General features: G+C 43.8%; 1 protein-coding gene across 2 annotated transcripts in view; it reads left to right on the top strand.

The window, feature by feature from the left end:
- LOC147438269 (uncharacterized) overlaps nt 1-12503 on the top strand; it is an 86293-nt gene extending 73790 nt beyond the window's left edge. The window contains exons 14-19 of one of the 2 annotated variants that reach the window (XM_086487571.1): nt 10962-11060; nt 11172-11318; nt 11401-11513; nt 11642-11780; nt 11838-11967; nt 12118-12259. In XM_086487571.1, coding sequence (XP_086343697.1) covers nt 10962-11060; nt 11172-11318; nt 11401-11513; nt 11642-11780; nt 11838-11967; nt 12118-12125 — 636 coding nt within the window. In that variant the 3' untranslated portion in view covers nt 12126-12259. Of the gene's footprint in view, nt 1-10961; nt 11061-11171; nt 11319-11400; nt 11514-11641; nt 11781-11837; nt 11968-12117 lie in introns of both variants that reach the window. The other variant, XM_086487570.1, reaches the window with a different exon arrangement.
- The last annotated feature ends 12979 nt before the right edge of the window (nt 12504-25482 follow it).

The raw sequence follows: 25482 nt of genomic DNA on the forward strand, positions 1-25482 counted from the left end.
TTCAAGAACTATCATGCATTGGATGCGAAGTGGATGGAGGAGGAGGACCTAGCAGATACTCCTCAGATTGTGAATCTTTACCTTGAAGCTTTTGGTTTAGCATAGTCTATTCCAAATGGAACCCTGAATTAAGCTTGGCCGGATATCTGGTGCAGCGGGTATGCACAAGAGGGGAGTTACTCCGCTCCTTTGTCAACAGATGCCTCGATTTTTGAATACTAGAGTCATTGATGTCTCTTTGAGCTTCAGGGATACTGAGAGCTGACAGTATTCTGCTGTATGACTCTGTAAAATGGAATTTCGGATAATATGAAACTGATTTTTCTCGGCTTGTTTAAGTGCAGGAACTGATAATCGAAATGACTTCTGCATTTTGGTCTAAATGATCTCGATAGACATGGTTGCAATAGTGATTAGTCAATCGAGCATCTATGAGAATTTGACAGGATCTAGATGCGATTGCTAATTGCATTGCCAATAAATCATGGTCTAAGATTCGAATGAATGTTGAATGTGATTTGTCATGTGATGTCCTGTGATGTCAAGTGATGTCTTGTGATGTCATGTGATGTGACTGTCGATTGGTATATGTGCTAGATGTGTGTTCCTAGTGCGTCGGTACTAACAGTCAATGTCTGCTAAGACAGTTTATGGCTTCTGTTTGTTTTGCAAGCATAATCGAGGGCGATTACAATGCTTTCAAGAGGGGGCGTATGTCACAACTTGGTGACGTGGCTGCCCAGTATACACACACACCCTCTGGCTAGCATCCCCCCCACCCCTTTTACAGAAATGCTAACATGGCTGGCTGTCGGCAAGGCTGACACGTGGCTGGTTGTACGGACGCCCAGAAATCGCGGCGGGAATTGCGGTAGCAAAAAAAAAAAGCATGATTTGCGGCAGCTTTTGCTTTTTGCTGGCTACGCAAATTGAGAGAGAGAAAGAGAGAGAAGCTCTTTTGCTTTTATGTTTTAAAAGCTTTTGGGGCTCTTTTTTTTAGCATCCCTTGTAAACCTTTATATTGGTGGTTTGGGCTCTCACTTCTCAGAGCATCTACACGCAGAGTCTGAGAGTGAGTCCCGACTACTCGCCTGTACTTTGAGTTGCAGATTAATACAAAAAGAAATACCGAAAGGGGCGCCAGTCTTTGGGGCCAATATCTCTAGGCACGGAATTCTGCCAGGCTAGTGTCGAATCAATTGTGAAGTGTGAACTATGAACTGTTTTCAAGTGATTTATTGTGGTGTCACGGTAGATTCTCAACTTGGAGTCTCCAAGTCTGTTACACTTTAAGTGTTAATTCACACTTTAAGTGTTAATTCCTGTCGTAGGTTACTTTTGCAAAGTTCTCTCTGTGTATCAAAATCTAAAGTAAAGTAAAGAATTTCGGGTGAAAGCCAAAGTCCACGGTCCTACGTGCCGGTTTCAAGGTTCCTTTGTCGGGACATAAATCACTTTTTCCTCAACAAGTGAGCCTCGTTGTTTTGGGTAAAGACACAGAGTACAGGAATGTGGGATTACACTATGGCCGACAAAGGGAAAGGCATTATGGAAGAGGGTTCCTCTCCGGAGGACAGGCAGGAAATTCCTATGGTGTTCGAGGTTGGCGAGAGTTCACGGCCACCCATGTCTGTATCTTTTTCCGATGTGAATGCTCCTCCAGTACAGGGCTTTATGACTAGGCAACTTGAGGATGATGCGTTCAGGACTCAGCTAGTTGCCGCGGTGAATGTGTTTTCACAACTGGTGTAGAACCCAAGGTTTATGGAGTTCTTGCAAGCGCCGCCAGTGCCACAACAAATAAGGCAACCTACACCCCTACAGTGCCTGTTGAGGCTCAAGCCCAGGTACTTCATGCGTCTCGGGAGCATTCGCATGTTGCGGAGTCAGAGGCTCCAAAACAAGTTCTTTCCGTCCATGAACAGGTGGTTAGGACGCCTATTTCACAGGCTATGCGTGTTCAGCCCGCCACCTTTCAGAGCCCGCATGCTGTCTTAAATGGACAGGGAATTGGTTACCAGGCAATGCATCAAGTTTTTCCACCACCCACGGTACATCTTGGGTATTTCGGGCATGGATCTGTGTTCCAGAGTATGGTTGGTTATGCGCTTGGAAGGAACAATGTTTGGGGGTATGCAAGGCATGATGCCAAACCCCATGTATGGTAGCATCGGCATGCAGCGAGGCTTTTAGAGCAGCCAGGGCCAGTTTGGTGCCACAGGGTCATTTTGGCATGGCTGGTTTTTCTGGACAGCCGCGAGATATGGCACCTATGACGCAAAATGTCAATGGCCAAGACGCGTCGATGATTCCTACTACAATGCCCATGTTGCAGATAATTCCTGATGACAATTTGGGGCATTGGAAAAGCCGAAAGCTTACAAAGAAGAAGAAGGTGGTGCAGCTGTAAAGTTTAGCACTTTCAGTGGCTTTGAGGATAAGACGAAGGCTCTTACTTTCCTCCAGCAACTCGATACAACTTATGCAAGAGGGAATTTTACAGAGGCCTCTAAGGTCAGGAAAGGTGCCACTTTCTTGAAAGACAATGCGCTTACATGGTGGACGACATTGTTAGTGCAAGGATAGACACCCGCCACATGGGTCTACCTCAAGCAAATGATTGCATGTGCTTGGCTGTCAAATGAATTTGAAGCCGACATCATGACAGATTGGCACTAGCTTACCTCGGCTACTTGTAAGAGCTTGCTGGAGTACAATCGGAGGTTTTGTAAAGCCTTACTCTCAGTAACTTCCTACAGATTTGTGCCATTGATAGAGCAGATATACAAGTACTGTTGTCGGCTGCCTAAAGGCTTCAAGACTAGTGTACCAAGAATAGAGTGGCTACCCTCACCTAGCTCATGGAAGTTGGTAACAATGGTCTCGCCTTGTTGAAAGGAGAGGACAGTGGGTTTCCGAGCAACGAAAAAGGAGGGCAGCATAAGAAAAATTCAGCGAAGAAGCCCTTTGTAAAAACGGCTCCTGAAGCGTCACAGGGGTCAGAAAAGGTCAACAAGGATAAGGACTCAGCCGGGACTTCTGGAGCGCAGCAAGGAAACAGAAAAGGAAGCCTTTTGTGTGTAAGGCTCGAGGAAAAGGAGGTCTTAATGGCTGAAAATAAATGCTTTATATGCGAGCAACCTGGTCATTTTGCTACCAATTGTCCACAAAGGAAAAGACCAGCTGGACCATAAAGGCAAGAAGCCTAAACCCACAACAGGTTTGGTGCCAGCTATGGTGGGTGACAGGCCCAGTACAAATGCCAGCGAGTTATGCAGAGCATTGGGTAAAGTTAGAGATCAGACAGCACTCATCTTCTTTGATCCAGGTACCAAAGCAAACTTTATCTCACCAGAGCTAGCTATGAAGCTGGGCATCAGAGCTGAAGAAAGGGGGTACACGGCAGAGGCAGGGTTGGAATGTCTTGGTCACTTAGAGTGTGTTACTCCCATCATTAGAAAGTTGCGTTTGCATATTCAGTCGTATGTGGACACAGAAGAATTTTATATCATGCCATTGGAAGGGTGCGATGTGCTACTTGGAATTCCGTGGATGTTTAGAGTACATGGCGTACTGGATGCCTTCGGCAAGTCGATCACTCTTTAGCATAGGGACAAAACTCATGTTTTGGATGTAAAGCTCAAAGGGGAGTCTGTCCCTATTGTATTTGCTTCGGCTATCACTTCTGTAATAAAGAATCATTTTTTTGTGTACTTGATTTTTGCACATGATGTCTCAGATAATTGTTAGTCAAATTTATCTGTGCTAGATAAAGAAAGGTCAGCATTTTTGCGAGAGTTTAGTGATTGTTTTTCTAATTCATTACTCTCGCAATTGCCGCCAGAGAGACGTGAGGACCATCTGATAGATTTGGTATCAGGGTGTAGCCCACCAAATAGACCTCCCTATTGGTTTGCGCGGCGCAACAGAAAGAGATTATGGGCCAGGTTGAGGAGTTATTAGAGAAGTGGCTGATCCAGCCTAGTTCTTCACCCTTTTGCTTCCCAGTGTTCCTAGTACAGAAAAGGATGGCTCATGGCGCATGTGTATTGATTACCGTGCATTGAATAAGAATACCATCAAGAATAGGTTTCCTATTCCAAGGATTGATGATATTTTTTATCGTTTAGAGGGTGTTGCAATTTTCAGCAAGATAGACCTTAAGAGTGGGTACCATCAGATTTGTATAAGGCTAGAGGATGTGCACAAGACTACGTTTAGAACGACATTTGGTCTCTATGAGTTTCTAGTGATGCCGTTTGGTCTAACAAATGCTCTTGCCACGTTCAACTCCAAGGCTAGCCGAGGGTATCTTTCTCTGGGGAGGTGTCATACGCTGTGTATAAAGGATACTGATCTAGTCAATGCCTCGACCTCGAGGGGTGGGACGGCTAGCTCGGCTCAGATAATTTCATGTGGCATTGAGGCCTTAGCCCGAATCATCCGAGAAATCATAGAGACGAGAGGCCTCTCCATACATCTCCATCCATCCGTGTTGCCAGATGTGCCATGGTGGTCTATTGAGGGTCCCCATATCTGAACTCTGTAAAGCATAGCTGAAGCCACTAGAGTGTCAAAAAGCCAGAGCTTTGTTCGCGGTTCCTGAAACTGAATCTGCGAACACATCCTCTCCAATCCTCCTAAGGCTGCATAGGCTCTCATTAGTCTGGTCTCTGCTACTCTCCTCAATGAAAACACTGGTCCACTGAAGACCACCCCAAGATAGGTGTATGCATTTGTGTACTCCACTGGCTCTTGGCCATACGTAAACGTGGGTGTTGACCTTCTGACCCGCTGTGAAGTGGTGTTGAACACCATAACCTTGGTTTTCCCAAGGTTGACAGACAATCCACTATCATGAGGAAATGTGTGCAAAGCATTTAAATGACGCTGCATCCCCTCCAGAGAGTTGGAAATCGACACAATATCAGTGAATAACAACATTGGAATCCATGTCCCTGCTAGCCGAGCACCTCTGTCTCTGGGTCTACATAGTCTGAAAACTCATCCACATACATCCCAAAAAAGAGTCGGAGATAGGGGGCATCCCTGCCTCACCCCAATAGTGGAGTGGACCATGTCAGACATACCCTCAATAGTACGTACCCACCCTACCACTGTCTTGTATAGAGCCAAGATCCCCCAAATCATCTCTGTGGGCACACCAATGTCCTGTAGCCTGCGCATAAGGCTGGCTCTCAGCATTGTGTCAAAAGCTTTGCGGAAATCCACAAAGCTACAGTAGATTGTCCTGCCATGGTGTCTACCCTCCTCAGTCATAGCTTTGAGTGTCAGAATCTGGTCAAGAGTGGAGAAACCTCTCCTGAATCCTACCTGCCTTGATGAGTGCGTGTGTGTGTGTGTGTGTGTGTGTGTGTGTGAGAGAGAGAGAGAGAGAGAGAGAGAGAGAGAGAGAGAGAGAGAGAGCAGCCAGCGAGCAGCCAGCTCCCAGTGTCACCTCTCCAGCTCCCTCTCAGGTTTCCACCACCCCCTTGCCCCCTGCATCTCCTCACCATTCTTCTTCTTCGCGGCAGGACCACTTGCCTCTACTAGCAGCTCCTCCTTCACTTGCAGTTCCTCCGCCCGCTCCTTCCCCTCTTCCCGAGGTCCCTGTTCCTATGCAGATGGATCATACACAGCTACTTCCTCTCCCTCCTCCTCCTCTTCCTCTCGCCCTTACTCTCCCCCCTCCGCCTCCTGGTCCTCCTCCTCCCTCAACAGCTCATACATACGTCTCACGTAGTTTTCTCAGTTGTTGCCCTCTTTCCTGGGGCACTCATCGGGCTGAGATGTGCGGTGACTCGGAAGGACCATTGTGGGTGCAGCTCTATCTTCTGCATCACAAGACAGGTTGTGTTCCCTCTTTAGTAGGCAGTCGCTCTCAGCCTACCCATTCTTTTTTCCTTCCATTCCACCTTGCTTAGGAATGGTCCGAGGATCAGGTTCTACATTTTGTGCACTCACAGACTATGGCTCAGCTTCATTTATGGTTGTCTCCTACCGCTCCTGATGTTTTGTCTCCTCACTACGCTTCATGTATTGGTGCTATGGAGTGGAGTGATGTTTATGCTTGCTATTCACTGCCTATGGTCATTAATGTATCCTCAGATGTGGTGCTTCCTATGTCTATGCGCATTTGGGGTGTCAAAAGCTACAGCATCGGTAATGCAATGTAAACAAGCTGAGGTCCGCAGTTGGTGCAATGAGACATCATATCTTAGAGAGGGCTGGCAGGTAGCTTTCCTACCGCCTGAAGCCCACCCCTTGGATGGCCCAGCTGCCTCCAAGAAGATGCGCAGTTAGTCAGATGTTATTCACACTCTTTCATGCAGTCTATGGATTTACATGTAGTTTCTTGGATGCTAATGGTTTACAGACTTCTCGGGTAAAAGGTTCCCGTAAGCTTTTACTTCGCAGAGATTTACACTCTCATGTAGTGGGCACTGTGGATATATTGCTAGTACAGGAGCATAAGATTGCCACTCCCTTTGGCAATCTCATGCCCTCGGGCGCCCGCACTTTTTGGGAGCCTGCTCTGGGCCTTCATGGACAGAGTTGTGGTGTATGCATCTTAGTGGGACCACGTTACTTGGCCTCAGTTCAGCAGCATGGCACCCTTGTCGCTGGCAGAGCAGTTTATGCAGTTTATGTTTCTATTCGGATTCAGGAATCTATCATTGGTTTTATGTCAGTCTATGCACCCACTACTCCTCGGGAGAGGGCTACATTTTGGTCCTCTTTGGCTGCTGTTCTACCTGTTGTAGATTCTTGGGTTGTTGGAGGCGACTTCAACAACATTGAGAGCGATTCTGATTGGCGAGCCACCACACCTCCAGTTCTATTATCCATCTCTCCCGATGAGTAGCCAGCTTGGGATCGATTTCTTGTAGCTATTCAGGGCGTTGACGCCTGACATATACCCTCTTTTGGTCACCAACCTGCTACACTTCATTACTCTTGGGGGTTTCAGAGACAGCAGGGGAGATTATTAGAGCGTCTTGATCGTTTTTACATTGGCCCTTGGGCAGCAACTCTAGGCGGATTCACTACTATATGGAGAGGGACCAGCCTCTCAGATCATTTACCCATCTCATTGTTTATCTCCTTCACTAGATCCTCTGCACAGAGGAGAGGCTGCCGCATCCCTGACAGTGTTCTCACCACTCCGGTATTGTAGCAGCAGATTCATGACTTATGGTCCACGGATGCTTCTTATTGTGGACCCCCTGGAGAGTTTCTTGCTCATTGCATTACTCAGTCTACTATTTACTACTGTGCTCAGACCGCTATTATTCATCGTCAGTTGAGGGTACGCGAGTCTAATCTTCACATCCCTCTTGGTTCCACTCAGCGCTTACTCGAGGAGTGGCCTCAGGATGCTTATCTTTCTGGTAGACAGACTGAGCTCACAGAGGAGATTCGTCGCGTACAAGAGGCTAGGTTTGAGTTCACTCATCATGCTTCAGTATCTCATTGGATAGCTAAAGCTGATCGAATGAATAAAGACTTCTTTGCTGCACATAAAGAGCGCCCTCTTGGCACCACCCTTCGGACTCTGTGCGATGCTCGGGGGACACTACATATGCATCTTGATGTTATACTTGATATGACTGCAGATTATTTTGAGACATTGTTCACTGCTGATGTATGCACTATTGAGGTTTTACATGCACGTAGCAGATCTGGCATCACACGCGACACCGTTGTACAGACACTATGGCAAAGATCTTGTCTGCACCCTTCACACTTGCAGAGCTCCATGCTGCTACAAAGAGTCTTGATCCATCCTCCTGTCCAGGAGAGGATGGCCTCACTAGAGCTTTCTTTTTGACATATTGGGATGTATTACATATACCACTGCTTCGCGGTTGTCAGGACATCTTTGCATTAGGATATATGCATCCGGATCTTTGTTTAGGTTTCATATCTCTTATTCCGAAGGGGGGTGACACCACTCAGCTCCGACAGTGGAGACCTATTGCCCTACTCCCTTCGGTCTATAAGATATTAGCATTGATGATCAGCCATCGCTTGCGGCCGTTCTTACCCGATATTATTCATACTTCTCAGACAGGCTTTGTCATGGATCGATGCATCCTAGGTAATATCTTCACTTTTTATGAGGCAGTGGAGTGGGCTAGATCATCTTCTGAGCCTCTCGCTTTTTTCATCCTTGACTTCGAGAAAGCCTACGATCGTGTTGAGTGGGGCTTTCTCAAAGGAACATTAGCCAGGATCGGTTTCCCTTCGAGATGGATCTGAGGCATTTCCGCTCTCTTCAAGACTGCCAGCAGTGCTATTACTATTGGTGGTCGTGTCAGTTGCAGTTTTGAGCTTTCTCGATCTGTCCGCCAGGGATGTCCTCTAGCAGCATATCTGTATCTGTTTGTAGGAGAGACTATGTCCGACTTTCTTCGTGCTCAGAGTCATGCATTTTGTGGCTTCACCATGCCAGTACCTACAGCTCAAGACCTTATCGATCAGGAGTTTGTTGATGATACTATGCTCATGTTACGCTATTTGCTAGCTGCTCTTGATGCCATGCGGGAGGCCCTAGAGGTTTTTTGCATTGCCAGTGGTGCACGCATTAACTGGCATAAATCCTATGGGTTATTGGTTGGTAGTGATGACATACCTACTTGGGGGGTAGCTGATGGTTTCACATGGCTGCGATCGGGTCAGACATGCAGATATCTGGGCTTTCAGGTTGGATTAGATGTTACCTCACAGCAACAGTTTGCACCCGTGCTACAGTCTATTCGCAAGAAGCTATGCCATTGGTCTTCACGCCATCTGTCGTTGGCTGGCCGTGCATTGGTCGCCAACCAGGTCATTCTGGCTACAGTATGGTATACGGCTTCTTGTTGGATGTTACATTCTGGGGTGATGGCTCCGCTCCGCCGCCTAGTGCGGAACTTTTTATGGAGTGGCATAGACGGGACTATTGATACCCGTGCTCGAGTCCGCTGGCCCACGATCATTCGTCCTAGGTCAGAGGGAGGCCTTGGCATTATTGATCCAGAGTTACAGAGCCGCGCCCTTCTTACCAAGCTTATTGTTCGGGGTTTTTTTCCCGGACAAGAACCTTGGAAGATGCTTCTTTAGGCCGCTCTTTGCGCAGTGACTCCACGACTCGGTACTAGAGATGGTCATACTTGGCAGACAGGGTATCGTTTTCTCTTTACTGATGCCCCCTTGTCCACCACCTCCCTCTCCCCCTTCATCCGATCACTGCTTCAGATTTGGGTTTCCATGCGACGGGCTATCATATGCTCACCTCCCTCATGTCATGAGGAGATTGAGCGCCAGCCTCTCATTTGGAATGCTGCAGTTCTTGATTCTTCGGCTGATCCACCCTGTCAGCTTGGAGAGCGGACTCACATTGATTGGGCTGCCTAGGACGTTGGCCCTGCTGCCTCTATGCGGTTGTTTCATGAGACACGGATGCTAGATGCTGATTTTGTGGCAGAGCATTATGACATTGGTCGCAGGGTGGCAGATAGATTGCTTGAGATTGATACCGCCCTTCCTTCACAGTGGGATGCAGTCATGAGAGGCACGGTTCAGATGCCTCCCCATTGTGGCTGGGAAGGCCTCTTTGCTCAGAGCACTCTCTTATTAGTTCGTTTAGACACCATGCTGTTCACAATTGATACTGACCAGTCTGAGGGGATTCATGCTAGATTGACATATGATGCCACCTTTCCACACCCTATCCTTCCCGGAGCTCGATGGGAGGCCATCAAAGTAGTTGGCTCCCGCGGGAAGCGTCGTTGTGTTGACCCTAGTTTCGCTTCCGTTGATGTTGCACTTTGGAGGCTTTGGGTGTGGGAGGGTCGTGCCCTATCTCAGCTATATTGGGACCCAGGAGAGTGGCATTGGCCTCACTCTGACCCTACATGTGCACCTGTATCCTTCTTTGAGTACACTGTCAGGATTGGACGGTTAGCATTGATGAGAGAGCAGCCAGAGCAGCCCACTCGTATGCGTTTCTGGTTACATTCAGGTCTCTCTCATGCCTATCTGCAGCAGTTTTGGTCCGCCATCTGGGATTTACATGCGGCTCGTCGTATTTCTTTTTTCATGTGGATGATTGTGCATGCGGGACTTCCAGTTGGGACTTGGCTAGCTACTATGGGTCATGATCCGTTATGTACTCGCTATCCTTTGCGACTCCCTGAGTCACCTGCACACTGTCTTTGGTCATGCTCAGCTTCCCATGTAGTGTGGCTTGCAGTTTGCTTTCTACTTAGCAGAGCAGGTGTTCAGCATGGATTTCTTACTTGGGGATCTGTCTCATGGTTAATGCCGATGCCCGGTCCCCCATCTTTTTTACAAGGGCTCAGACACAGATCCAGCCTTTATGCTTACCTCGGCTGGTTATCAGCGAGGGACTTTGGCTATGCTACCACAGATTGCTTGGCAGGGGGATTCTCAGACACGTGATGAGGTTTTTTCAGTCATCACTAGTATTACACTATGGAATGTTTGGAGAGCTCGTTGTCTCCACATTCTCAGTGCGGCTCCACAGCTCCTTCAGGATACCCTCACTGCCATTTGGCTGGATATCATTCACACCCTGATCTGGCAGTGGGATTCTTCCTCAGGTGCATCTCGAGCAGCCGAGGCTCTCCGTTTTGCCTTCCTTCGGCGTTGGGCACGATCCCCACTCTTTTTCACACTTACAAGTGGACAGATTACGTGGCATTATGCCCCTCCTCGATGGTTTCTCCTCCACTCGTCACACCGACCACCATGAGATTGTTTTAGTCGAGTTGTCACTATAGTGGCTCTCCTCCTTACATTCAGCTTGTACACCCCACGTGATAGGCTATTTTGGCATCCGCTGGGGATTATATTGTACTCTGTAATATACAGCCCTGACTTTTTCCAAAAAAAAGAAAGAGAGAGAGAGAGAGAGAGAGAGAGAGAGAGAGAGAGAGAGTTTCTTTTTGTGACAGGTTAAGGATCATGCCTTAGATACAGAGGAAGGCGTGCAAACATTTCACGGCCGCATTAGTGGGCTAGAGTTTTTGTATTTATGGAATTCTTTCCCACAGGTACTGGTGGTGGTTATGTTCTTTCTATGGGGCACATTGTGCGAGGGTCACCATATGAGAGTGCTGGTTGGGATTAAAGCTACCGGTTGTCCTTTCTTTGTTCTTGGGCAGATGCCTTCCCGTTTGCTTGAACAAGTGGTGCGAATCATGGATGAAGCTGCAAGCTCTTCTGTCATAGTGTATGGTTCAGACGAAGTGAAGTCTGAAGAAAACACACAACCAGAGTCTCAATCATGGCTGTTGGGTACTGAAGAAGAGGTATACTGCAGTCCAGTTACATTTAAAGTTGGTCCTGGCAATCCTTGATCCAATTGATAGTGCAAACTGTTCCTATCTGAAGGATGAACCAGAAGATCCTGAAGATGATATTGCAGTGGGTAACTTGATCAGAGGCACAGCATTGCGGGAACTTGGACGTCTTGATGCTGCATATGATTGCTTAAACCAAATAAGGTGAAATACCTGCCAAGATATTTTGCTATTTGAAACCTAACTTTTCAAGAAAATCTGTTTTTCAACACTGTTCAGAGTCGGGGTGTTTTTTAGCGGAGATGAATTTTAACTTCCATGTTTTTATTCAGGGAAGAGACTTGCTATGTTGAAACGGAGCTTTTTGTGTACCCTATGGCCGCTTACGAACGGGCACTCGTATTGATAAGTCGGCACACAGGAAGAACACAAGACTCACAGAAATCTGCAAGTTTTGAGTTTCTTCTGGAGGTATGTAGATAAGTGGTTTTGTGTACCTGGATAAATTATGAGATGACCATGGGACAGCTTCTCTTTTTAGGCAAAGCAAGAGCTTTCCATAGCAGAGGGCTTCAAACAAGACTACAATTTTTTATGGCGTCTGCTCGGGCGCGTACATGCAGCTCGTGCAGCTATTCAAGGGCTAATGGGAGAAGAGGTGCTTAGTTTTTTGTCATGTTGTGTGTGTGTGTGTGTGTGTGCAATGTCTATGTGAGTGTGTGTGTCTATAAATGCGTTTCCATTTTTTCAGAACAGGCTGGATTGCACATGGGGTGGATTGAGCTAAATTTTGATATATTTATTGCAGAAAGCTGAGACAACTGAATCAGCTTATACTGCAGAAGAGGTACTTAACGGCCAGTGGAATGAGGACGAACTTTCTGATGAAAAGCTAGATACCTCCTTAGTCAATGAATTCAAGGGTCTGATGGAGAGTGAGCAGCTAACATCAAGAACTTGAGGTGATGCCATCCCATTGGGAAGACGAGACTTGTACAAAAAAGCTGACTAATAGCATCGCAATCATTTAACATCCACCTTTATGTAAAGTAAGAGGCCAAAGGAAACTGAACATTGATCATTGATTGTTTATCCCCTTATGGTATACAACAGCTTGTACATCTCCAAGCAACTGTTGGAGTACTGCAATTGGTCCACTATTGAATTCTCCAATAATCAATTACTGTCTTTATACATCGCACAAACTAGCCAATCTACTGGTTCATCTGTTTTATTTTTGCTCTTCCTGAGCTTTGACAATATAGTATTCAATGTCCCAAACAATACAATGTCATGCCCCTAGCAGGGAACGAGTCATGCATCTGGAAATCTTAAGGCAGTTATCACGTTCAAGCAAATTGCCTTGAATTCTCCAGGTTGCATGCATCAAAACTGGTGTGAGAATTTTATAATGATTTTTTTTGTTTTTGGACTGTAGGTTGAATGGTTCAAGGAATTTTTTGTCGAATCCTTTCTTTGTACCGATTCTTCTTATTAGTGGGACTCGCTTTTGTAACCTGGCATGGCACTTCTGAGGATTGTTGGGAGCAGCACTCATTTTACATATAAAAAGTGATAGACCTAATCCAGAAAATCTTTCTGGATGCTTTGCCAAGCACAGAATTTAAAATACTTCATGGAAAGAATTCTTGGTGATCAACAAGAATGAACTTGCCAAAACAATTATCTGTGACGGTCGGAAATATATTATATATGAGCACCTAAAATCAGCAACAAGAAATTGTCATTGTCCTAATTTAACGACCAGATATGTTGGAACTTCTGAGCATGCTATAAATATGACACAACCTGCTCTTTAAATGTAAGACAGAGTCATGCAAAGTATGTAAGCAAGTGGTAATCTACTCTTTAGATAAAGACCTTGGCCTTATAGGCAGAGAAACATGCCATCCTTTGATTTACAGGGATGCTGCACTGAATTGGTTTTTTTTGTGTAAACCTAGATATGTGGTTAGCATTTGAGAGTATTTGGGTTGTGGAGAGGCTGTTGATGGCCATCTACCTTAATATCTTCCAATTGTAAAGCTTACATAAAACGAAAATGCCATGAAGTGAATGAAATAGGCTACGACTGTTTTGTATTGCAAATGCAAAACAAAAGACAGAAGTGGGGCCACTTTCACATGCTTTGTGCAACATGATATGTGTACATGGTTATGTATAAGAAAGACAAGTATCTACACATAATCGACCATATGCATATGTATACGTACCTGGATTAAATGAGTGGAGAATTCAATCATATGAAGTTTGTCCCAAGCACTTGTTTTGATTGGCAAAATGGCCCTTGTTAGAAAAACAGCCGTCAATTTTTTACCGTGCCTCGTTCCTTCCACCAAACCTTGCATCATTTTGCTTCAGAGTACTCTCTCTCTCCCCTGGGATAGATCTTTAAGGTCTCTTGGAATAGTTTCCTACGACATTAAAACAATCTTCTTCTTCTTCTTCTTTTCTCTCTCTCTCTCTCTCTCTCTCTCTGCAGCTTGCGTTCTGCTGGTCATTTGAAGCTAGCATTGATTTGAGGCTGTGTGGAGTAATATAGTGTCCCACCATGCAAGAGCTCTTGAGGTTGTGTGGAGTAATATAGTATCGCAAGTGTCGAACCTCTTAGTGTGATGCCTTCATGTGCCAAGAGAATGCCGGATGACAATATTGCATATGGCAACATTGTCGAGCAGCCAAATCTGAATTCTTTTGTGATCACCATGTTCTTCCTTGTATACTGAAAAATGAGAGGGTGCACTTAAAACTCTCTCGTTCAAAGTTTAAAGCATTTTCTGGTAGTTACAATGAAACTTGTAAACTTTTTACATTCATGCTTAAGATATAGCTTGTTAGGCAGTTCAAAATATATTAAATCCCTATGTGTGTGTATGTATGTATGGATTGGCACTCTGTATTATGGCAGGTGAGATAGTGAATCCTGATCAAATTGTGAGGCATCTTGGTCGATTAACAATGCAAAGTTGTTGGATTGGGTTGAGAATAAGCTGAGGTTTAAATTGCACTATTGGAAATTGTCTACCTGACCGCTCCATGTAAGACTCAGAATTGTTCAGTCCATCTTGGTGGCTTACATGCAATTTTTCTTGCCTTTGTTGCATTGGCCACCTCATCGTCTTCGGGCCTTTATGTCTCGGATTCTAGAGCACTCCTGGTTTACTTCATCCCAAAAAAGGGTTTGCGATTGCTCGCGATGGATAAGTTGAGTACTCCAAAGCATTGTGGTGGTCTGAATATACTACATTTGTGTTCTCATGTTACAGCAAGGAAGGATACTTTGTTATTGGTGCTAGTTAAGCAAAAACAACCTTGGACACAGATGTTTGCGTTTCTGTGCTCTCCATGCGGTTTCTACGCCAGCTTTCAGCCATTGGTAGCCGTCATATTGGGATGTGGTTTTTGGTAAATTTAAAGCTACAATACCTAGATGCCCCTTTGCTTCTAGTGGTAGATTGAAAATTGATTACATGGGAATTGTTGTGGCATGGTAGAGATGATGCTTGTGAAAATTCACTTAGATTGGAGAGTTTGCATTGGAATTGAGTCTTTGATCAAACTTTTGTTCAACGCACGCTTAGATAGGCTTATTTTCTCTCCCAGAAAGGTATTGAGAGGATAACAGATGTGATAGACGTGATGGACGGGTGCTCTCGTTTAGACATGCTACTCTTAGCACTACAAGCGCATGTGGGACACCATTAAGGATCTGATTGACTCGATATCTCCCATTCCGCTGCTGTTTGTGGAATCGAGTTCGTGATTGGCTCTATGCTAGTTCTTCGATCCCTTAGTGTACTGTCATGTGCAGTCATCTTCTTGGATCCAAGAACACTATAATATGGTATGGAATATGAAGAAGAATGCTACATGGTGGCAGAGTAAAGTTATGAAAGTGTGGCATACCAAGTTACCTCTGAAGGAGTGATTATTTATGTGAAGATGCATCGTTGGGGTTCTCCCAACTGGCAAATTTTTGCGCTCCAGAAGATTGGGGTCTTCACTATGTGTTTGCTGTGGTGTAGGCATTGAGAATATTCCACATTTATTGTGGTCTTGTTCTCGTACGCAAGAGTTTGTGGATTGCATCTCTACAACTCTTCGCATGCGTTTCCCTGACATACATTTTGGTAGATTTTTATGGATCTTTGGAGTGCTTCTGCCATCACTTCAGCGTATGCATACTTTTTCGGACGGGTTAGATTTTGGGTGCTATGGACAGTATGGAGAGCCCGGAATTTCCTCATGTTTCAGCAAATTCAAGTGGAGTATGCTTCCTTCTTCAAGATTTCTCTTCGACAGTCTCTTCAAGTAGCCTATGACTTGGATGAGCTCTTGCTAGTCATTACGAGCTCTAGTTTGACTGTTTCTGATTTACTGTTTGTAATATTTTCTATGGGTTTTCCTCGTTTTGAGGTTTCCCATTGGTAATTCAATCTAAACTTACAAAAAAGTGTGTGTGTGTGTGTGTGTGTGTGTGTTGGGAGGAGGGGAACGAGAACTCTACGCGAGCTTTCCATCGCCTACGAGCAGTCCTACTGGGGTTTCTATGTGGGCTACTTCCCTTGTACGCCTAGTGTGACCTGCAAATTCTGCCAACGGTCGGCTGTTCATTTCTTCACGTCTCTGCTTGCAGAGTGTGTGTGTGTGTGTGTGTGTGTGTGTGTGTGTGTGTGTGTGTGTGTGTGTGTGTGTGTGTGTGTGTGTGTGTGTGTGTGTGTGTGTGTGTCGGTCGACTGCGTTTCTACCCTAGTCTCCTCTCCTCTGTCGACTCTCTCTCGTCAGCAGCCTCACTTCGTAAACGTTATCTGGTGTTTCTGTGCACAACATTTTGGGGTTTATTGGCATTGAAGTTAGCACAAGACTTCTGAAGAAGGATTTCATATGTTGCAGGCTGGTCCCTGTCCACTACTGTTGGTTAGATGTATGTCCCCTGGTTTTATGTATGTATTACTGTGGTTCATGTACAAAGCTAAAAGTCTTTTAAAAAAAATGAAAAACAACAAAAAAAATTCCTTGCAGTGCGTATTTCTCTAATAATATACTCTTTGGTTGAGTTTTCTTGCTATATGAGCGAATCTCTATGTGTGTTTAAGCGTCAAAAAGCCATGAGAACTTGGAGGCCACTTCTAAGATCAAAACTTGTTTGTATGAGGACTTTGGGGAGGCTTGGAATGCTTGGAATGGTCAGGCATATGTTCTTGAGGTGTGTATTCCCGTGCAAGACCTCATGGACCGGGTTGTGCAGTATGCTATGAATGCATTCATCTTGTTTTTCTCAAGAAAAATGCCTATTGAACAGGATGTCGAAGAGTGGGTTGATTTTATTCTCAAACATCAAGTTATTTGTGGTGTTTACTTTGGTGCTCGCGGATTTTATGAAGTCCTTTTGGCAGATACTGAAGCCAAAAATCTTTTGCTAGAGATGTCTCCACTCTTTTTTAGCACGCAGATGACCATGTTTTGCCGTGGGCATTGACAAAAGATTGTCAAAGTCTTATTTGTCATAAATATATGGTATGGGTGGAAATTGTTGATTTCCATTGCACGTGGAGACTTTCTACCGTAGTTGGTTGCACAACTTGGGAAGGTGATCTGTCCCCCAAGACTAGATGCGAACACCGATAGGTTGTGCATTCTTTGGGATAATGATAAACCTACCCCCGAATGCATTATGGTTGATTTGGATGATCCATGGGTAGGCAAGCGCCCCTTCAAACTCAAATGGGGTAAGTTTTCTAATTCCTATTTCAGATGTGGTAAATTTGGACACATGCAATCTAAATGTCTTGAACCCATCTTGCAACCCCCTCCTTTAGTAGTTCCTTTATCTGTTGTTTCCCTTCCTACGGGAAAATCTATCGATGACGCTATGAAAAATGGAGTTTCCATTGCTAATGTGGCTCCTAAATGTGGAAAAAGGGAAATCCAAGCCTCACTAGTTTGTTGTTCCTGGTAATGGCAATTCTGTGAAAGGTAAGAATGTTGGGTCTAGTGATACTAGTGCTTTGGGTGGTGCTTAAAAAAGCAAGGACAATTCACACTCCACCCTCCTCTTGTAATTATGTTCCACTTGTCAATGCTAGTAAAAATGTATCATTTTAGAAACACCCATGTAATGAAAATCGCACATTGATTGATGCATGGGAAAAAGTGATGCATTCTTACAAGGATGTACTTATTGGGGAGGCTTCCACCTTGCATGAAAAGGTTGTGGAGCCTTTTTTTGCACTAAATCAACGGATTAGATCTAGCTCAATGGTGGTGGATAAAGATGTGTCCATGGGCACGTCAACCTAATTCCTTATGTTCTTTTATCACCTGTACATATGATCTCTCATGCATAATTGTATTTAATGCATCTCGTACAATGTGTGTGGGTTATGTAACCTTGATAAGTGGTGGTTAACCTAGCACTATGTAAATACATGTAAGGCATATATGGTTGTTTTGCAAGAACACAATCATCATGAGTTTGTTGGTTAGTGTTCTTATTTTGCCGGTTATTGGATTGTATATGCTAGTTTGCATGGATACTCTGGATTATTTATGATGGTTCGCCATGAACTTCAACCAGTTCTTGTGAGCAATGACCCATGCGGTCACTGGATGATTTTGCAATGCTTGTTGAATAGTCAAATTTATGAAATTGGAGGCATCTATGCATACACTGCCTCTAGGCAAAGGCCTGCTTTATGGCGATACATCTCTTCTTATCCATGGATATCCAATGCATTCCTTTGTGGTGATTTCAATAATACTCCAGATATGCATGATCGCACAACATACAATTCTCACATGTTGCTTGTGGAGAGCTTGGCATGGGATCATCTTCTTGCTGCTACACAGATGCTTTATTTATGTTGTTATCTGCATTCAAATGTCTCAAGATTTACATTTTAGCATGCTTCTTGTTCCTCTTAATGTGTACGTCTGGATTGTCGGTATGTACTCAAGCTACAACCGTATTATAATTTTGTATGTGATATGAGGATGGATTACACCTTGCAGCTATCGGTAGATCATCATCCTATTTTGCTAAATTTGTACTTTGGGCAATCCCTTTGTGATCGACCCCTTTCTAAAGCATTTGTTGCATATTAATAATGCTTATCTTACTCATGAGGCATTTCGAGATATAAATTTTAGACTTATTCCCCCTTGCTTTTCCACATGCATCTTGATCTGGATGTTGCTTGGTTTCACTTTGTTATGAGGGTAAACAAATACATACATTGGATTCAGGGGGACGTTAATGCTACCAAACAGTTCTGTCAACGGCTACAAGTTTTGGTTGACTTGCGGCCTTTGTCTAACTCTAAAATGTTGAAGTTGTGTGAAGCTCGTGTATGTAGCCAACATAATGACAAGCAAAAACTTAAGGGCTCTTATGGACAAAGGTTGCGCTTCAAAACAATTTTTTAAGCATCTGCATCACACAAGGGTTTCCCAAGACATTAAGCGTGTAATACTTCCTTCAGGCACTTGGACGTCATCCAAGCAAGAACTTGCTGATGCCCTGGTCTCACATTATAGGCAAGTGTTTGCTCCTCCTCCTCAGCCTTTTATAGAAGTTTGTCAAGCACGAACATTGTTGCTCTCTCATGTACATCCGATTCTTTCTTCACAAGATGCACAATGCCTTGAGGAACCATTCACTGATTTTGAATTGCATTGTGCATTGCTTGCATTGGGATGTTGGCGATCCCCTGGCGGAGAGGGGCTTACGGTGTGATTATTCCTCTCCATTTGGGAAACTCTCAAAGATCCATCGCTCTTCATGTTGAATGTGGCATGGGAGAAACAAGATTTTCTAATATCCTCGAAAGAGGGTTTACTTAAATTGTTGCCTAAGCAAGCACTTTATGAGAAATTTTCCAACTGGTGGCCCCAGTAACTTTGATGCCCTCTGTTTACAAGATATTGGGTAAGTTGTTGGTGAATCGGATTAAAGATCACCTTCTTACGGGACTTCATCAGGCTCAGTATGGTTTTATTCCACGTCGCCAAATCACTGAAAACTTGGCTAATGTTCTGATTGGGATGGAATATGCAAAATACATGCAATAACATATACTTGTTATGCAAGTTGATATTGAAAAGGCTTTTGACACTGTGCAATGGGACTACATTGCTGATACGATGCGATGTCTTGGATTCGCTCCTAAGGTAGCCAATATCGTTTATTTCTTATATGCATGGGAGAAACAAGATTTTCTAATATCCTCGAAAGAGGGTTTACTTAAATTGTTGCCTAAGCAAGCACTTTATGAGAAATTTTCCAACTGGTGGCCCCAGTAACTTTGATGCCCGCTGTTTACAAGATATTGGGTAAGTTGTTGGTGAATCGGATTAAAGATCACCTTCTTACGGGACTTCATCAGGCTCAGTATGGTTTTATTCCACGTCGCCAAATCACTGAAAACTTGGCTAATGTTCTGATTGGGATGGAATATGCAAAATACATGCAATAACATATACTTGTTATGCAAGTTGATATTGAAAAGGCTTTTGACACTGTGCAATGGGACTACATTGCTGATACGATGCGATGTCTTGGATTCGCTCCTAAGGTAGCCAATATCGTTTATTTCTTATATGCACGCAGTACGTCTTCCAAGATTTTTGAAGGTGAACTAACGAAAGCTTGCTCTCTTGGCTATTTAGTTAGGCAAGGTTGTACCTTAGTGCATTGTTGTATGCTATTGCTACTCACCCCTTGTTGATGCATCTCGATCACTTGACTTTCACTGCTCGTCTTCATGGCTTGCAGTTACCCTCATGTCAGAACTTTAGTGGGCAGGCATATGCACATGAATCTTTGTTTATGCCATGCACTCATCATATTGATGTTCAAGTGATTATGGATGCTTTGGAGCTATATGGACTTGGGATTGGTTTGAAAGTCAATTTTTGCAAATCAAGGCTTCTATCGCTTAATCCTTGTGATTGGCATAATCTGTTGTGACCAAGAGAGATTGTTCTTCCAAATGTGATTGCCAAGCATTTGGGCTATCCAATTGGATGGAATGTCACTCACATTCAAAAAAGTGGATTAATTATACTACGCTTGAATGCCAAATTCCATTTACTCAAAATTATCCACAAGGCCTTTGCATGTTAGACTACAAATCATTCAAAGTGTCCTGATGGCTTATGTTCAATTATATTTTCCATTGTTGCATTGCCCTTGTCATTGTCTGGATTCTCTTATGTTAGCTATTTTGTCTCATTTGTGGAAAATCCATGCTCACAAAAAAGGCTTGTGTTTGATGTCGATTGGTAAACTTTGCTAAATGCTTTGGTGGACTTGATATCTTGGACTTGCACATGCAGGCTCTTGCTAGGATATTGTTATTTTCCTCCTTTGGTCATTGGCAATCATCTCTCTAGGAGGTAGTATTTGGTACTCTTATGCTTGCCTACTTGTGTCAGCACATTGTTACTTCCTCCTTTGGTCATTGGCAATCATCTCTCCAGGAGGTAGTGTTTAGTAAGATGGAAGGGCGAAGTGGATGTTCGGACACTTCCAGTTTGATCTCTTCCTAGAAAGCTATTATAATGCATTTATCATGGCATGGTTCATAGCAGTGCGAAGGGAATTAACTTCATTTGGAGAGTCTTCATTAGATTCATGCATTCTCCCTTGCTTTGGGTGACCATTCACCTCGAAAGGCATACTTTCTCTTTTCATGGCCTTCACGTAGTTGGTGATGTGGTTGATGAGGTAGGCTACACTCTCCAGTTTCCCCTTTCCGCTTGCCGTTTTGGAATAGGCATGCATTACAATCAACCTGGAGAGGACTTCAGCACATGCAGGTTGACTTTTTACCCATTCCGCATTTGGCTAATGGTAGCCGCATGTCTGATTGGAATTTTTGGCACATGCCGTTTCAGGCCATTTCTACTCGTCAGGTTTACGCTCTTCTTCTACCACGTCCTTGGCTAGTTGACCATTGTAATGCCTTATGTTCCATACACAAGTTTGATACCTGGTGGAGAAAGCCTCTCTCTGCCATAAGAGGAGCCACTTGCCCTTGAAGGAGCAATTGTTTCTCTGGGGATGCTTGCTTGGAGTTCTCCTAGTGGGTACATTTCTCAGTGCATGTCATATCCGCTCTTCTCATTGTGTGCGTCGTTCAACAACGGAAGAGACTGTTAGTCACTTGCTATGGGATTGTTGCATTACTAGAGTTCTTCTTTGCCACATATCAGCTTGTATGCGGCTCTGTTTTCCTTCTATGGTCTTCCACAGGTGGTTCTGGGCTTTTGGCATTCTCTCGCCTTCCTTGCAACAATTTTGCGGTCTTCTTCATGTGGGTCAGATTTTGCGCCTATTGGACCCTATGGCACCAATGTACTGGCTGCATGTTTCGCCGCTCTAATGCATATCGTTTTTTGTTTTTCAAGCGTTCCCTTGGGCAATCTTTTCGTTTTGTCTTGGAAGTTGGTGATATCACCCTTGAGATACATCAGCTTTCATATGAATTCTTTTAGCCCTCTTTCACAGTTGAACACTTATGTGTTCTTTCTTTTGTATATGATCATTTTTGTGGGTTTTCCTCGTCTTGAGGTTTCCCACTTGTAAATTAGTCCCAAAAATTTGCCCCAAAAGTGTGTGTGTGTGTGTGTGTGTGAGAGAGTGAGAGAGAGAGAGAGAGAGAGAGAGAGCCTAATGATTTTATCACTTGTTATAGTTTAAGATACTGATTCCATATTGTAAATATTAGTCTTTAAAACATAAGAGTTAGAGATTTAGTTAACTTCTTGCATTAGGCAGGTCATGTGATCTCTTCAATTAGAGTTTCATGTTTCCACAGAGTCTGGCTTTAACATGAGTTAGAAAATGCCTCTCGATTATTTTTGGTATATTTTCCATTACATCTCTCCATTCATGACTCCACGATTATTACGTTCTTTGAAATTTAGCCAAATCTTCTCTTCTTCCACCTCTCTTCAATTTTTTCATTTCTTGTTTAATCGTCGCTTCTTTTTCTTCAAAAAATCATACCAAAACTAGCAAGTATGATGAATAATTTTTTTGTTACCGATTCTAATTATTGGAAATCAGAGTTGAAGAAATGATATGTCGATTTTGTAGATTCAATTACTGCTAATTGAAACTTGATCATGCAAATTAGACTTTCTCAATTAAATCCTCCTCTTCAACAATCCAAAATTTGTGTTGCCGATTACCTCAAACCATAGCTCTAATATCATTGTTGTTGAATTGGAGGGGAGGAAATGGAAACTCTACACACAAGCAAGCGTCACTTTCAAACTTTCCAAAATAGATGAAAACATGCCAAACACAAACTTACATATACACAATCAATCAAGTATGATAGCATACTTGAATCGCTCTACTCCCTCGATCTAAAAAGTTTACCCTAATTACCCCGCAAGATTCCCTGCCTTGACTCCTACATTTGTGTGTCACCTTCCTCGCCCCATTCATGCCCTCACCCACATCCTTCACTCACTCTCTTGCGTTCCCTCACCCACCTTCTACCCTCACCCTGCCTTCCACCTACCTTTGTTGCCAAGCTTGTTGCCCTATCCTTTGAGAGTGTGTGGAAGGTCTCAATGTCATGAATGGAGTCCAAGATTACGTGTGTGTGTGTGTGTGTGTATGTGTGTGTGAGAGAGAGAGAGAGAGAACAAGAAGAAGAAAACATTTCTATGTCATAGAGATAGCCCAAAGAGACCTCAACGATCTACCCAGGCTTGCACTCAAGACCTATCACTCAAGAGGAAAATGAGATATTTGCAATTATAAATATGCACGTAGCTCTCTACCAATGAGAGAACCACACTACATTAGCCTAATAGGTCATTAAAAAACTCCCCAACAGATCAAAGTTTTGAAGAAGGCTTACTAAAAGTGGGATAAGATTACAAATCCAACAAATGCCTTATTATTGTAGAATCAATCCCTTTGGAACAACTAGAAGATAGAGCACTACATAATGATCGTGCATAATCCAAATCCCTTCATTATTTCACTCATATTAGTATTGAACCCACTAGTTAGCAAAAAAAATAACTAGAACATAACCATCATAATCAGACACTCACACACACTCTCATTGTGTGAAGTGCAAAGTGCAAGAGCTCCCTCTCGTTCTCCAAGCAAGTAGAAAGGTTGAGAGCCTACACCAACACTCTTGGCTATGGAATGCAAATCCAACCAAGAGCCGTGCTTCAATGCTTAAGCTTGCTATCTTCTACATCTTCATTACTATGCTATTATGTATGCTAGCAAGAAGAGTGATGATAAGTGAGGAACTAATTCTTTCTCCTATGAAATGTTTCTTCTTCCTCTTCCCTACCCTCATTCCCTACTAGCTCTCTCCACCTTCAAAGGTGTTTGAGGTCTTGGAACTGAGGCTTGGGATAGTTAATGATTTCTTGAAAGTTTATGTTATGCTCATGATGCATGAAGCTTTCCATCTTCATTGCATCACCTAGGTCACAAGGAACACAAAGATTGTATTGTAACTAGTCTCTCTTGATGGGAGAAATCATAATACAAATGCCTATTGGAGGGGGGACCGGCTCCACATAAATCCTGTCCTCAATTGTTGTCATGTTCTCTAAATTCTCTCTCTTGCAAAAGTGTTGTTCATGCCTGTTACCATATACATGTGGTAGTGATGTGTGTGAAAGTGTTTCAAAAGTGTTGTTCATGCCTGTTACCATATACATGTGGTAGTGAACACACTAGGACCGCCGAGGCATTTTTTCCCACTTTAGGAGGTTTTTAACCCCGAGCATTGTATATACGCCCATCACTCTAGGGCTGTCTATCTTTACATTGCACACTAAGTAACACACACTCTATTGTGTGCCTTGAGCTTCCTTCGTCTTCTCCAAGCTGTGTGCATTTCTCTGCAACCCTAATTTCAACAATTGGTATCAGATCAGGTTGCATCCTTCCGGGCTCAGTCCCCAGCAGCTCCAGTACACGCCTGCTCACTTTCTTCGATTTCAGTGGGCTTTGGCAAGCGTTCGCAAGTCGACAAATATTTCGGCAGGGCTCGTAGAGCTCATTCTGCTCAAATTTTCGATTCAGGCTCATTTCGGCCTCCATTTGCACTACAGGCAGTACTGCACAAGCTATTTCGTCATTTTGTGTAGAATTTTTGTCCGTGCCGTTTTCTGCATAACAGGTGCCTTATAGTCTTCTACGGTTTGTGCTATATAGCACGTGTTGTTCCCGCTCCGTTTCTCCTATTTTCGGGCAGTTTTCACATCAGGTACAACATTTACCATGGCTGACAACAACAACACAAATGTGTTCAAGATGTTTGCTACTGAGGACAGGTTGGATGGGGACAATTACCCTATGTGGGCTTATATGATACAACACGTTCTTGTGTCAAAGGGCGTCTGGAATATTGTGCAGGGCATTGATGTACGACCTAGTTCTGAGGATGTAGGCGATGTTGAGGATGTTGCAGGTCTTGCTGCAAGGATTGCAGCTTTTAGAGTTGTTTTGCCTATAGCAGAACAAGCTCGTTGGGATGTTAAGGATGCACAGGCTCATGCATTGATTGCATTTTCTGTGAAGCGCACCATTGTTCCTCACATCTGTTCAGCAACATCTGCAAAACAGGCTTGGGATATTCTAGCAGGTCTTTATGCAAGCCACAATGAGGCTAAAATTGCTTTGCTACGTAAAGAGCTAGAGTCAAAGATTATGCATAAGGAAGATGATATGGACACTTTTCTTGCTGGTGTCAAGGATATCAATGAGCAACTTATTTCTGCAGGTGAAGTCATTTCAGACAGTTCCCTTGTGCAGACTGTTCTTGATGCCTTACAAGATTCTTACCAGACTTTTGCTAGTACTTGGAGACTTATGACCCAAGGAAATCCTGAAGTTGTAAAGTTTGATGCATTATGCACATTGTTGTTGCAAGAGTCACTTTCTAGAAAAAACAGGACTAGGCAGCAAGCAGTTGAACAGGCTTTTATTGCTTCTCAAAGAAAGGGTGGTAACAGCAATGCAGCCACTTCTTATGGTTCTGCTGCGAGTGGAAAAAATTCTGTTCCTAATGCTTCTGCTGGCCGCAATTTTTCTGGAAATTCTGGTGATAAGGGCAAGAAGAAGATGTGTTGCCATTATTGCAAAGCTAATAATCACTTG

Source organism: Adiantum capillus-veneris, chromosome 17 (genome assembly GCF_014529385.1).
Source record: "Adiantum capillus-veneris isolate H3 chromosome 17, ASM1452938v2, whole genome shotgun sequence".
Classification (NCBI taxonomy): domain Eukaryota; kingdom Viridiplantae; phylum Streptophyta; class Polypodiopsida; order Polypodiales; family Pteridaceae; genus Adiantum; species Adiantum capillus-veneris.